This window comes from Danio aesculapii, unplaced genomic scaffold, assembly GCF_903798145.1.
Source record: "Danio aesculapii unplaced genomic scaffold, fDanAes4.1, whole genome shotgun sequence".
Taxonomy (NCBI): domain Eukaryota; kingdom Metazoa; phylum Chordata; class Actinopteri; order Cypriniformes; family Danionidae; genus Danio; species Danio aesculapii.
Window position 1 is genome coordinate 1 of NW_026613923.1, and position 15072 is coordinate 15072.

Below are 15072 nucleotides of genomic sequence, written 5' to 3' on the forward strand. Positions count from 1 at the left end.
CTTTGGCCTCGTTCATATGTGTAAATGTATTTGATATGAATCAGATGTGTCAGAAAAAAACAGATACAATAATAAATCAGATACTGTAATAAAACCGGAACTGACCATTGAAGAAGATTTTTATTTACTAAACCTATATGAAGACATTTAATTGGGTGAGTGGAGGGCCCTACGTATCTGCCATTATATATCTTTGAAAACAGGTGATCGGTTAAGGCAAAGGGGTCATAAAAGAGCATGAGAGAGGACTTGGGAATGCACTGAGAACCATCTGTGTCAGAAAGGCATGAAATGTATACAACACATGTTGAAACTGTCATGTATATTTGAAAAGACACATACTGTATGGGAGAGAAGAGTCCAGTTTAGATGTTTGAAACATAGATACTAGTCATGATTACCAAATGTGAACTGTATGTGGAAAAACGGTGATGATTATATTAGATCTGTAAATTATAAGGGCCAACAAGAAGAGGGGTCTTTAAATAGGGGTCGTAAAAGAGTAGGAGCTGGGAGAGGCCTGTTGAACCAGTAAACAGCTATGAAAACACAAAGGTGGGAGGAAGCAAGGATAAAGGGCATAGCAAATTTGAGGGACATGGGATTTGTCCTGGAGTGAGACTAGAGATGGGTCTGCTCCAGGCTGTCTCTGCTTTTTTGGGAAATATTCCAATAAAGTATATTCTTCTGATATTCATAACCCCAGTCTGAGCTTGATTCATTAAGAAAGCAGCCAGAAACCACAACACCATCAAGATCTGCAGTGTAAATCTAGCCTTTGTTTCATATGGCAAACAGGGTTAGCAATTAAGAGCAAAATTTACTTCATTTAAAAATAATTAATATACAAGGTATTATTGAATATCACAACTACAACAGGGACTTCTGGTTTTACCTGTGCGCCATCATAGTTAAAGATGCCCACCAAGCTGACCGGGACGGCTTTATTAACACAGCGGCCCAGTGCCTTTCTCGACAAGGCAAACACAAACGGGACGCCCTGATCACGGCATGTGTCGATGATATTGTGAAGAGCCTCATCTAGACCACCTAAAAGTCAAACAACAGCACATCCATCAGAAACAATTACAGATGCGACACAAATCGCAATGTGACTTTGGTGCTGTAATTTCACTCCACCTTTTGATTGGATGCGTTCACAGTTGGGTGAAATGATAACGCACTTGACCTTCCGGAGTTTGAGGTGTTTTAGCACCTCTCGTAGGCCCATGACTAGCCTGCGCTTCATCCTGGCCTTCATGGGGTCTTTCTGATAGAGACGATCCTGAAACCTCACCAGCTCCTTCAGTAAGCTGCTCACACACTCATCTACATCTTTGCTGAGCACTTGGTTGCAATAGCTGTAGAATTAGTACAAATAAAAAGAAAAATCTGTTATCAATAAACAATTTTAAAAATATTTTGGTAATATTTTAGCAAAACAAAGCATAAAGCAAAGTTATGAAAAAAAAAACAAAAGGCAAACAAAAGCTAATTAAAACAACAAGAATAAAAACAAAAAATAACTTGAATAAATATATATGTCAGGGGCATCACGGTGGGGTAGTGGTTAACACAATCGCCTTACATCAAGATGGTCGCTGGTTCGAGTGCCAGCTGGGCCAGTTGGCATTTCTGTGTGGAGTTTGCATGTTCTCCCAGTGTTGGTGTGGGTTTCCTCTAAGTGCTCCGGTTTCCCCCACAGTCCAAACACATGTGGTATAGGTGAATTAAATAAACTTTACTAGTGTTTGAGTGTGAATGTCAGAGTGTATGGGTGTTTCCCAGTACTGGGTTGCAGCTGGAAGGGCATCCGCTGTGTAAAACATATGCTGGATAAGTTAGCGGTTCTGCTGTGGCGACCCCTGATTAATAAAGGGACTAAGCCAAAGGAAAATTAATGAATGAATAAATATTTCTAAAATTTATAAGCAAAACAATCAAAGCAACGAAACACAAACTAAACAACGACATCAGCACAGTAACAGCATAGTAAAACATAAAAAAACAAAATGAAAAAACAAAACTAAGACAACACTCACAAAAAAAAACAAACTAAAACAACAAGTATAAAAAACAAACTTGAATATATATATATATATTTCAGAATTTAAAAAGGCAAAACTAAACTGCACAAGCAAAACAAACAAAGCAATGAAAAACAAACAAAAAAACAAAACAACATAAACTAAAAAGTACAAAACAATGAAAAAAATTAAGACAACGCACACAAAACAAAAGCTAAAATAATACGCAAAAGCAAAACAAAGCATAAAGCAAAAGTTTTAAAAATAAGGGCAAACAAAAGCAAACTAAAACAACAAGAATATATATATATATATATACACGTTTCAGAATTGAAAAAAGCAAAACTAAAATGCATAATAAAAACAAACAAAGTGATGAAAAATAAATAAAAAACAACAGTGGCCCCGTTTCAGAAAGGAGGTTAAGTGGAAACTCAGAGTATGTTAACTCTGAAATAAGAGAAACTTTGAGTTTTCGGTTTCAAAATGGCAGGTTTGTCAAACTGGTGAAAGCAGAGTAAGTCAAGCCTGTTTCTGAAAGAGAGATAACTGTAATTCAGAATCAATTACCGTGGTAACTTACTCTGTGAACCTAACCTGGTCAGGAGCAGGTTTTATCTCTAAACTCAGAGTTTCTGTCAATCTCCTCCCCTTTTTTTTTAAAGACGAAGCAGTATTTCTTGCCTTAGCCTTAGTCATTCATTGCCTACATTTCAGTCACACAAAGAACAAAGTTTCGAGAATGGCTTGTCCTTTTTAGGGAAAATTACAATTAGATTCAATACCATAGTTTTAAGTTTTACCTTTAATATTATTGAAAAAAAATTATTAATTAGCTTAAATTCACTGACCTTTGACAGGGATATCTGCTGTAATTAGACTAATGGGATTATTACTGATTCTAAAAACTATTTATTAGTTCTGCTTACATTCTAAATGTCATATCAACCTCTACCACTTGATCAATAATAAAGGCAGACACGCACACACACACACAAGTGCACTTTTAAATCTATTAAAAACTCAACTTTAGAAATGTTATCTTAAACTGATCAATGTGTGTAAAAGTGGGAACCTTAAATTAAACATTTCCGCTGAATATTGAGTTAAGGTTATATGCATTCTAGTTTTGTTGTAGAAACTTTGAGAAAAATGTTGATCTCATTTTTCAGATGTTGCCATGGTGACTCATAATATCTGTGCTCCATTGAAAATGCTTTTTTATAGCCGTGGTGTAGATTGACCTAACTCAGATCAGCTGTTCTGAAACCGAAAACTCTTGAGTTTTTAATCTCTCGGTAGGCCAACTCAGAGTTCAAGTTTAAACTCTGAGTTGGTTGAACCTCCTTACTGATATAGGCCCAGTAACAATCTTGAAAAACACTTGACAACAAAAACAACACTCAAAAACAAAAACATCAAGAATAAAAAACAAACTTGAATATATAACAAAGAAAACAAAACAAAATTGAAAGTAAACGAAAAAAAAAAAACGAAGAAAAACGCAAAGCTAAAAGAAAAAGAAACAAATCTATAAATCTTTATAAACAACCCCCCCCCCCCCCCCCACAAAAAAAAAATTATTAAAAAAAAAAAATGCATACAAATAATATTGTTAATAATAAACAATAAATAAATAAATAAATAAATAAATAAATGAATGAAATTAAATAAGAAACCGATTTTCTTACTCTCTGAACTTCCTGCTGTGGATTTTGGGAACTTTGCGTATGGAATTGGTAATCTCGGTTTGTAGCGCTGGATTTTCTGACAGGCCGTCGTCTAACTTGTCATCAGAGGGTGAACCAGGCTGCTCAATTTCTGAATCCTTAATACCACTGTCTTCAGCATTGTCATCAGTATCTAAAACAGGTCATTATTACCATTTACCAATACATTTCAAAAACACTGATGAGATCAAGAAAGAAAATATTACAATATTACATACACTAAAAGTCAAATTTATTAGCCCTCCATTTTTTTCTTTTTCAAATATTCCCCAAATGATGTTTAACAGAACAAAGATTTTTTTACAGTATTTCCTATAATATTGGTTCTTCTGGAGAAAGTCTTATTTGCTTTATTTCGGCTAGAATAAAAGCAGTTTAGATTAAAAAAAAAATAATAAAAAATTTTAAGGTCCATATTATTAGCCCCCTTAAGCAGTATTATTTTCGATAGTCCCCAGAATAAACCATCCTTATACAATGACTTGCTTAGTTACCCTAACCTGCCTAATTAACCTTGTTAAGCCTTTAAAGGTCACTTTAAGCTGAATACTAGTATCTTGAAAAATATCTAGTCTAATATTATGTGCTGTGATAATGGCAAAGATAAAAGAAATGAGTTATTAAAGCTACTATGTCCAGAAATGTGTTGAGAAAATCTTCTCTCCATGATGCTCAGGGGGGCTAAAAATTTAGGAGGGCTAATAATTCTGACTTTAACTGTATCCCAAGCAGCCTCAGCATTGATGGCTTATGTAAAACACTACAGTGACGTGTTTCATACTTGAGTCAACATGTTGTTCATGGTCAGGCAGACTCGTTTCAGAAGGGTTTTCACTGGTCTCCTTTTCTCCCCCTTCAGTGGTCACACGGGACGGGTCTCTCTCCTCCAGCAGGCGGTTCTGTTTCCTCTCCTCTCTTTCCCGGAGAATCACCTCAAATGTTCAGATTGCAAAACATTACAAAGCAGATCACAAATACAGATTCAAAACACTTTTAAAGAGTTGTGCGATTTTGTCACTACAAGAACATTCAAAAACAGTTGAAGTCAGAGTTATTAGCCCTCCTGTGAAATTCAATTCCCAAGTTGCGATAATCCCAATATCATTCCATATGAATCTGCAGATTTTTTACAAAATTCTGAGCAGAAATAGCAAAAAAAAATGTTCACAGATTCTGTCTGGCCCCACTAATAACTCATTTCTTCTCATCAAAATGATGACAGTACCTAAAACTTCTCTGGGTATTTTGCAAGATACTATTATTAGGAATTAAGTGTAATTAAAAGGCCTAAGTAACTTCATTAGAAAGTTAGGTTAATTAGGCAAGTCATTGGACAACAATGGTTAGTTCTGTAGACAATCGATAAAACATTTCTTAAAGGGGTAATAATATTCAGAAAAAGTGGCTCCTTTCCAAGCAAATATGTAAACACTAAGGAGATGTTTGTGTGTAATTTTGTGTGATATAGTGAGCCTATATGTCTAGAAAATATGATCATATCACCCCAATTTTATCCTCCCTACACTGGCTGCCTGTTAAGTTTCGTATTGAATTTAAAATATTGCTTCTTACCTACAAAGCCTTAAATAATCTAGCTCCTGTTTATCTAACCAACCTTCTGTCTCGCTACAATCCAACCCGCTCTTTAAGATCTCAAAACTCAGGGCTCCTGGTAGTACCTAGAATAGCTAAGTCGAGTAAAGGAGGTCGAGCCTTTTCATTTATGGCTCCTAAACTATGAAAAAATAGCCTTTCTGATAATGTCCGAGGCTCAGACACACTCTCACAGTTCAAAACTAGATTAAGGACCTATCTTTTTAGTAAAGCATACACTCATTGCATCACTTAGCAGTATGATACATGAATGTGCTCCACACAGGTTTCTGCATCTCGTTTATATACGGTAATTATTCTCTTTATTCTCTATTTCCACTTGGGGATACTCATCCCGAGGCCCCCAGAGACTATGCAGCGCTGCTGATTCAATCTAAGACCAGCGACGAGATGATCCAAAAGTTTCCATATTCTGGACCAGGCCGTATGCAGAGCAGCTACTGTTGTGGTCATGGAGGAGTAGAGAGCATGAGACTGATTCCTGTGACGCTCCAGGGACAGACGAGTCTTCGCTGAGGTCCAGCTTCTCCAGCCTCCGGCACCTAGACTGCAGCTCTGCACAAGACGTTTGGTCATAGGAGAAATGGTCATGCCCAACTGAGCCTGGTCTCTCTCTAGGTTTTTTAATTCTTCACTTTCGCCAATTGGTGAAGTTTGTTCCTCTCCCCTGTCGCCACTGGCTTGCATGGTTCGGGACCTGTAGAGCTGCGCATCTATGGATTTGCTCTTCAGTGTTTGGACTCTCAGTAGTGAATATTAAACCACATTGAACTGAACTTAAACACTGAAAACTGAACTACAGTTTCAATTTACTATGATCTTCAATGTGAAGCTGCTTTGACACAATCTACATTGTAAAATCGCAATACAAATAAAGGTGAATTGAATTTAATATACATTTTAAAGTTGTAGCATGTTTTTTTGTTTGTTTGTTTTTTTGAGTGTTTTAAGATATACCGGCCTAGGGTCTGCAGGTGGAAAATAGCAGTTTTTTTGCTGAAGCCTGGCACAAAGATATTTTATTATTAATTCTTTTTAAGGCCAATGTATTGTTGTGCATGTCCCTGTTAAATAAATAAACAAATAAACAATAATAACATTTGATTTAAAAGGGCGTTCAGTGGTTAGTACTGTCACTTCACAGCAAGACGGTTGCTGGTTCGAGTCCCGGCTGGGTCAGCTGGCATTTCTGTGTGGAGTTTGCAAGCTCTCCCCATGTTCGCGTGGGTTTCCCCCACAGTGCAAAGACATGAGCTATAGATGAATTGAATTAACTAAACTGGCCGTAGTGTATGAGTGTGTGTGTGTGTGTGTGTGTGTGTGTGTGTGTGTGTGTGTATATATATGAGAGAGTATGGGTGTTTCCCAGTACTGGGTTGCGGCTGAAAGGGCATCCGCTGTGTAAAACATATGCTGGAATAGTTGGTAATTCATTCCACTTTGGTAACCACTGATAAATAAGGGACTAAGCCGAAAGAAAATGAATGAGGAATGATTTAAAAATTTAAAAAAAGTAAAAATTCAAAGCAAATTAAAAAAATAATAATAAATTTTTATAAAATGTTATAGGAAATTCTGTTAAAATGTCCTTGCTCTGTTAAACATCACTTGAAAATCTTCACAGGAGGGATAATAATTCAGACTTGATCTATATACATGCAATTTCAGTTCTGTCTGATGGCATTAGAAAAACCACACACACTGAGAGAGAAAACATTCACATACATCACATACATTTTCAAGGTAAATTTAAGTGCAAAATGGACTCACTCTTTTGAGTGGTGTTGGTTTTTTGGCTTTGGGGACTTCTCTCTGTTTTCCTTTCTTCACTGAAGGACAGGTGGAGTCCAGCGGGTTGTGCGGGGTCTTCTCCTGCTGCCACTGCTTCTTCTGGACTGAAGGCTCTTTGTGGACGACAGGCAGAGCTCCTCCAACTAACACACAGAATAGTACTTGATATACAGTTGAAGTCAGAATTATTAGCCCTGCTGTATATTTTTCCCCCAATTTCTGTTTAACGGAGAGAAGATTTTCTTCAACACATTTCTAAACGTAATAGTTTTAATAACTCATTTCTAATAACTGATTTATTTTATCTTTGTCATGATTACAGTAAATAATATTTAACTAGATATTTTTAAGACACTTCTATACAGCTTAAAGTGACATTTACAGGCTTAATTAGGTTAAAGTTAGAGTAATTAGGCAAGTCATTGTATAACAGTGGTTTGTTCTGTAGACAATCAAAAAAAATATTGCTATGGGGAGCTAATAATATTGAGCTTAAAATAGTTTAAAAAAAAGGTACAACTGTTTTTCTTCTAGCCAAAATAAAACAAAGACTTTTTTTCCAGAAGAAAAAAAAAACAACAGAAAAATACTGTGAAAAACTTGCTCTAGTACTAAATTCTCAGAGTACTAACAGTTCCTTAGTATAATTAGCACATCTTGTGTTTATTGCCTCTTCTTGTTGAATCGCTGAACGCCTCCTCAATTGTAAGTCACCTTGGACAAAAGCATCTGCTAAATGACTAAATGTAAATGTTAAAAATCTGCAAAACTACTAACATCATAGTTGTGTATAACGTCTATATTTAATTTTATTAAATCACTCAGAAAAGCAAAGTGTATCCACATTAACTGCTCAGGCATTTACCTGTCAGTGTTACCGGCCGCTGGTCTTGTTTGGATTTCTGAGACTGCTGCTTCTGCTCAAGAAATGCCAGCATGTTTCCGAGGTCAAGCTGTACAGGAACTTTTGACTTCTTCTGACTGGTCTGCTGAGATAAGAATCAATTGTGAGGCTCATTTAGTTGGATTTTTTTTTACGATGATGTTTTTGTGGTGGAGTTTGTTCAAGGCTTTCTGCCACGATGAGTCACACACAAATGCCATTACCAAGTTTGCAGTTTACACACATTTACTGAAACCATGCAGCTGTGGTGATTCCAGAGGTTCTGAATTACATAGCGAATCTTACAGTCTTTACTTTATTACAAACATGCTCTGTTTTAAGAAACTTTTAAACTTGTAAAACTCATTCTTGAGGTGCAGCTGATCACAGAAAGTTGGAACAGATCTTTTAATTGCAGTTTCTTTGCAAATCCTGTTCTGTGGACATGTTTATACGGGTTACTATGGAGACATGTTAATACCAAGCGGCAACATCCCGCTCTCCCTCGTGAAGCCAATATGGAAGTAACTGAAACTGCAATTCATCGACTGGCCTTTAGGGGCTGGCTCCAGGAACTTCACTGACTGCAATGCTAAATTGGCCAATTTTACAGTTGATAAAAACATGTTTACAGCCTGGTACAAAAAATGGTTTTTATATAGCCGTTAATCTATTCTCAAAGTTGGGTTGGGCACTGGGTCTATACAACGCAAGCTATGATGACTTTCACCTTGATATTTTAGCACGGATGTATACCTGACCGGTGAGCCGTCTGACAAAAAAAAGTGCCCTTCTGAATCAAATCAGCAGATGCCCTTCTGGATCTTCGAAGACACTACTAACTACGTTTACATGGACATCAGTAATGTAGTTATTTGCCTTAATAGACAATAATATAATTAAGGTGTTTATGTGAAGTGCTTTCATGTAAGTGTAACAAACACATAAATAAAACAATTTAAAAAAAAAATGTAATAATTTTCCTCATATCTCACAACCCTTTTCTGATAAACTGAAAACTAAAAAAGGTCCATAACTATTTTTATGCCGAAAAACTTTTTAATTTGATTATTAATTTATATCAATTAGGTTTTGTATGCAGTTCACCAGTAATTATGAACTTTGTACATTTTGTTTAAATAATACAGTAATGGGTAAACGCAGCAATACATATTCGCTGATTAATGCGCAGCTTCTGATCAGATAAATTAAGTTTTGATTTGAAAAATAATAATAAAATAGTTCCTATTGTTGCCAAAACAGCATACAGTTATTCACTTTAAGAAAAACAATGTGAGCTAGAAAAACACAGTAAATTTTGAGGGACTTCAAAAGGGACGGTTCATCATCTTAAACACTACAAACTGAACTACACTGTTTAAACACTACAAACTGAACTACACCGTTTAAACACTACAAACTGAACTACACTGTTCCAATTTACTATGACCTTTTATGTGAAGCTGCTTTGACAATCTACATTGTATAAGTGCTATACAAATAAAGGTGAATTGAATTGAATCAATGAATGAATGAATGAATTTCATTCTTTCTTTCTGTCACAATACAAGAAAAAAATTGAAAAAAAGCAGGCACTGTCATCCATAGTAGGACCAAAATAATTCAATGTTTTTTTCCCCTCACAATTCTTCAGTATAACTTGCTTTGTGTTTAACAGAAAAAAAAAAAACTCAAATATGCTTCGAACAAGTGGAGGGTGAGGTAAATGACAGATTTTCAATTTTTGGGTGAACTATCCCTTTAAGTGTTCACCTTTTTACATTATTAATAAAGTGTTTTGATAGAGTTTAAACACTGTGCTGGAAACATTCACCAACCTGTGTTTTCTTAGTGTCCGTGGAGGCAGTAGCGGGTTTAGTGGCTTTGTGTTTCATCTCAGAATGTAGAGACGATCCTTCTTTTTGAGACACCGAATGTCCTTTGACTTCCTGAATCAATATAACAACAGTGGATACATTGAAAAAGTGAATATTTCTATTTTTTTATATGAAATGAGGCCATCAAGATTTGCTAATAAAAAAAAATGAACTCACAAATGCAAGAGACAGATCTGGAAACTCCTCTTCATCCTGCAGAAACAACACTTAGATAAATAAAGTCTTAATGTAATATTAATGTAATTTGACTATACAATAGCCCTTTTCACACAGTATTACCGGTAAATATCTGGAAAATTTCCAGAATTACTTTACCGGTATATTCAAAAAAGCGATGGCGAGCATGTTACGGACTTTTTCCGGAAAAGACCATTCACACATCCATTCCAAAATACCGGTAAATGACCTCTAAACGTCTGGGCTTGTATTTGTAAACATTTGACTGCATTACAAACTCTATGAATCGATCAGTATTGTGAACAACTTCGATAAAAACATGTAGAGAAACACTTTCGCATGTCGAGATGTACATAATATTTGTGTGTGCTGCGCTCGTCAGCTGCTTCACGGGCACACGCGACTCGTCAAGCAACTGAAGCTTGAAGAAACAGAAAAGGAGCTTGAAGGTAAACAAACAACGGCTTATCATAAACATCTTAATGCCAACTGTGTAAATAATTATCGATAAGAAGGAACACATAATTGTTATCTGACTAACATCTAGCAGTTAAATGTGTCTGGAAAAATATTCAATTTTATTTTCAAAAACCCTGTGGACGTGATTGCGTCTGACTGTTCTGATTGGCTAAAGTAGACGTCTCACGTCAGCCCGTTCTAGATGGGCATGTGCTCTTTCCGGCAATCTTCCGTCTGCATTCACACAGCGCAGCATTCCGGCAAATTACCGGTAATGTTACAACTTCTCTTTCCGGAAAATAGCCGGAACGAATTTACCGGTATTTAAAAAAAGGGCCTGCTCACACATACAGACCTTTCCAGAAAATTGACGGTAATTTTCTGGAAAGGTCTGTATGTGTGAAAGGGGCTAATGTAAGAAAATTAGGGAAATATCAACATGAGCCAATAATTACAAAAAATTTCATAAATGTTACAAAGTGAAAACAGTGAATATGCTTCTATAATTAATTTGTACCATTGGGATTTTAATATAATTTGAAAATTACTCTATTTTTACTCTTGATTTACTCTCCTAAATGTGCATAAACAGTTAGGAAAGCAATCGAATGCTTCATTTAAACGTTAGATGTGTGCATTTTTAAAGTGACAGCTGTTATTTAATGTAATCGAACAAAAAAGCAAAATAAATGAAGATTTATTCGTTGCTCTTTAATCAGAATGTGCAAGTTATGCAGTGAAGAAAAGTTTAATGAGATTTAATAACTTGATTCTATTTCTTTATAATAGCTTTTCATTTTAATAAGCTGAACTGTTTGTTAATTTATTTGCTGCTAATGCATACCATTAATATTTATTTTGTGAACAATAATAATATTAATAAAACATATTACTGACCGTTTAACTGTTTATTTACAATGAAACAGCTCCAGAAGAACATAGTAATTTGGGGATTTTTTTAGGGGGTATCCCTTATTATGGTGGGCATATCCCTTATTTTCACATCCCAAAGTTGACAGGTATGCCTTTAACATTTGTGAGATGAATTCTGTGGAGAACCTTAACAATGACTACAATCTAGCTGAAAGACTAAAGACTCAAATGTAACAAAACCTACAATTATTTCATCTTATATATGCATTTTATTTTAATTTACAAATAAATAAATAAATAAATAAATAAATAGCTGTAAGACCTAATCTTTTGAAACATCATACAAAAAACAGACCTCAAACTTTGGAGGCTCTTGCTGAATGAGATGTTCCTCTTGTGTCTCTTCTGTGTTGTCAGATGCAGTCTTTGATTTCTTCTTTCTTTTCCTCTTTTTCTTCTCTGTTTTCTGCTCTCCTGTCTGTGCAGATAAATCCTCCTAGACAGAGTAAAACAACTGCGATGGTGTCTATTTTGTATGCTTAAAAAAATGCTGATGTGGACTGCAGAAGTTTACCTGAGAAGATGTGTTGGCTTTGGGGATTTTCTGGATGACTCTGGGAGGCTGAGAGGCGATGTTTGCCCAGGATTGAGCTGAAGACCCACTGGGATTGGATATTGCTGGATCCTGATCTAAACCTAAATTAAATTTTAAAAGGATACGATACATTTAACTTCATTCACATTGATTTTTAAACAAAACAATTTAATAAAAAAATAAAAGCTCAAACCACTTCCATAACATTATGTGTTTCTCAGTGGTATTAAACATTCAATGAGTACAAAAAAACATGTTATTCTTAAAATGACAAACTGTGCAGAATTAGAGTGAAAATGTGTACAAATATATTGATATAAAATTTATTTAAAATAAAAACCAATTATAAATTCAAAAAATAGGATTTATAATAAATACAGTAACACTCAATAAGTTAAGTATTGGTTAATAAGGTAACTCAGTAAGTTAAGTATTGGTTAATATATTTTAGTCATTAACTACAATAAAAATAAATTAAAAATAAATAAAATAATTTATATAATAAACACAGAAATGAACACAAATAAATTAATTAATAAATATAAGTTTTAAGTATTGGTTGTTGTACTTTCGTCATTAACTATAATAAAAATTAATACAAAATAAAAAATTTATAAAATAATAAATAATTAAATTAATAAACAAACACAGAAATAAACACAAATAAATAAATAAAAAGTTTTAAATATTGGTTAATGTATTTCAGTCATTATCTACAATATAAATATATTTTAAAAAATTCTAAACTTAAATAATAAATAATTAAAATAATAAACAAACAGATATAAATACAAATAAATAAGTATAAGTTTTAAGTATTGGTTAATGTAATTTAGGCATTAACTACCATGAAAAACTAAATAAATAATAAATAAAACAATAAGCAAACACATGAATAAATAAATAAATAAAAGTTAAGTATTGGTTATTGTAATTTAGTCATTAATTACAATACAAATATATTTTTAAAAATCTCAATCAAAATAATAAATAATTTAAATAATAAACAAACAGATATAAACACAAGTTACTACAATAACCACAATAAAAATAAATAAAATATTAAACAATTAAAATAATAAACAAACACAGAAAAAAAACACAAATAAATAAAAGTTTAGTACTGGTTAACGTATTTTAGTCATAACCTACAACAAAAATAATAAAAATAAATAAAATATTAAATAATTAAAATGCAATAACCACAAATAAATAAATAAATAAAGGTATTGGTTCATGTATCTTAGTCATTAACTACGATTTATGCGTATATAAAATTTAAATAATAAACAAACCCAGAAATAAAAACAAATAAATAGCTATAAGTTTTAAGTATTGGTTAATGTATTTTATATTTTTTTATGTATTTATATTTTTAAAAATAAATTAAAAATAAAGAAAATAATAAACAAACACAGAAAAAACACAAACAAACAAACAAATAAATAACTTATATATATATATATATATATATATATATATATATATATATATATATATATATATATATATATATATATATATTTAAGTATTGGTTAATGAGTTATTAAATTATTTACAATTTATTATACACACATATATACAAAAATATACAAATTAATAAAATAATAATAAAAATAAACCCAGAAATACACAAAATTAATAAAAAATATTTTTCCATATTTCACAGCATTTTTCCGATAAACATGCACTGCATAAAAATGGTTCACAATCATATTTAAATAAAAATAAAAAAGTGATTACTAATTTCAGTTGATTTTTAATTTACAGATATTAGTTTGTGTAGTTCATCTGTAATTAGAAACTTTAAAAAATCCTATACATTCGTTTAAATAATACAGTTATGGGTAAACGCAGTAATACCTATTCGCTGATTAATGCAAAGCTTCTGATCAGATAAAACATGTTTTGATTCGAAAAATAATAAGTCATGTCTGTTTTATAAAACAATGACCCTTCAGTTCCGATTGTTGCCAAAACAGCATACAGGTTTTCAGTGCATTATGTGGATTAACAAAATAGATTGGGTCAAATGTGATTTTGAAAAGGCATGTTTGCACATCTTCACCTGCTGGGTCAATGGATGATGAGTCACACTTTCCCACACTTTTTCCACTGGACGAGACTTGCTGTGCTGACTTGGTTCTTCGTTTTGGTACATTCTTATTTGGATACAAACAAGTCAAAATATGTCATGAAGTAATAGTAAGTAATGTGCATTTGCAGTTGAAGTCAAAATGATGAGCCCTCCTGTGAATTTTCTTTTTCAAATATTTACTAAATTATGTTTAACAGAGCATGTTTTTTTTAACAGTATTTCCTATATTTTTTTCTTCTGTAAAGTTTTATTTTTTAAAGTTTTTAATTTATTTAAAACCATTTTAAGGTCAATATTATTAGCCCCCTTAAGCAATATTTTTTTCCGATTATCCACAGAACAAACCATAATTATACGATGACTTGCCTAATTAACCTAGTTAAGCCTTTAAATGTCACTTTAAGCGGTATAGAAGTGTCTTAAAAAATATCTAGTCAAATATTATTAACTGACATCACGGCAAAGACAAAAGAAATCAGTTATTAGAAATGAGTTATTAAAACTATTATGTTTAGAAATGTGTTGAAAAAAAGTTTCTTTCTGTTAAACAGAAATTCGGGAACAAATATAGAGGAGGGCTAATAATTCTGACTTCAACTGTATATAGCGCATTTATTGTGTATAACCATACACACAAAGAGCTTTTTGTAACGTGAAGCCAGCACAAAATTAAACAGCTTGTGCTTTACCAGAACAATGTGTTCTTTAGCTTAAAAGTTACCTTATAAAGGGGTGCTGGTGAAGTCTGACGCTCTGCTGGCATCACTGCACCAGCACAAACTGACGGTTCCTGGTGCAGAGAAGCTCCTGCAGGGCTGCTGGGTGTGAAATCACCCAATTCTGGGAAATCCGCAAGCTTCATTTCGAATGTGCTCACACTTGTATTTGCTGGTTTGGCTCTCTCAGCAGGGTTTGGGGAAGGTTTGG

At 33.4% G+C, this 15072-nt stretch overlaps 1 protein-coding gene across 1 annotated transcript; it reads right to left on the reverse strand.

Annotated features, from left to right (window-relative positions):
- Positions 1 to 895: 895 nt before the first annotated feature.
- Positions 896 to 15066, reverse strand: LOC130220539 (selenocysteine insertion sequence-binding protein 2-like; the record flags this gene model as incomplete). The annotated part of the gene is made up of 12 exons (XM_056452782.1): positions 14867 to 15066; positions 14116 to 14209; positions 12027 to 12148; positions 11808 to 11948; positions 10100 to 10135; positions 9884 to 9994; positions 8028 to 8148; positions 7142 to 7305; positions 4539 to 4689; positions 3719 to 3890; positions 1141 to 1361; positions 896 to 1050 (listed from the first exon to the last, which is right to left on the reverse strand). Coding segments are annotated over exons 1-12 (1629 nt in total), but the record flags the coding sequence as incomplete, so codon positions are not given.
- Between the last annotated feature and the right edge of the window lie 6 nt (positions 15067 to 15072).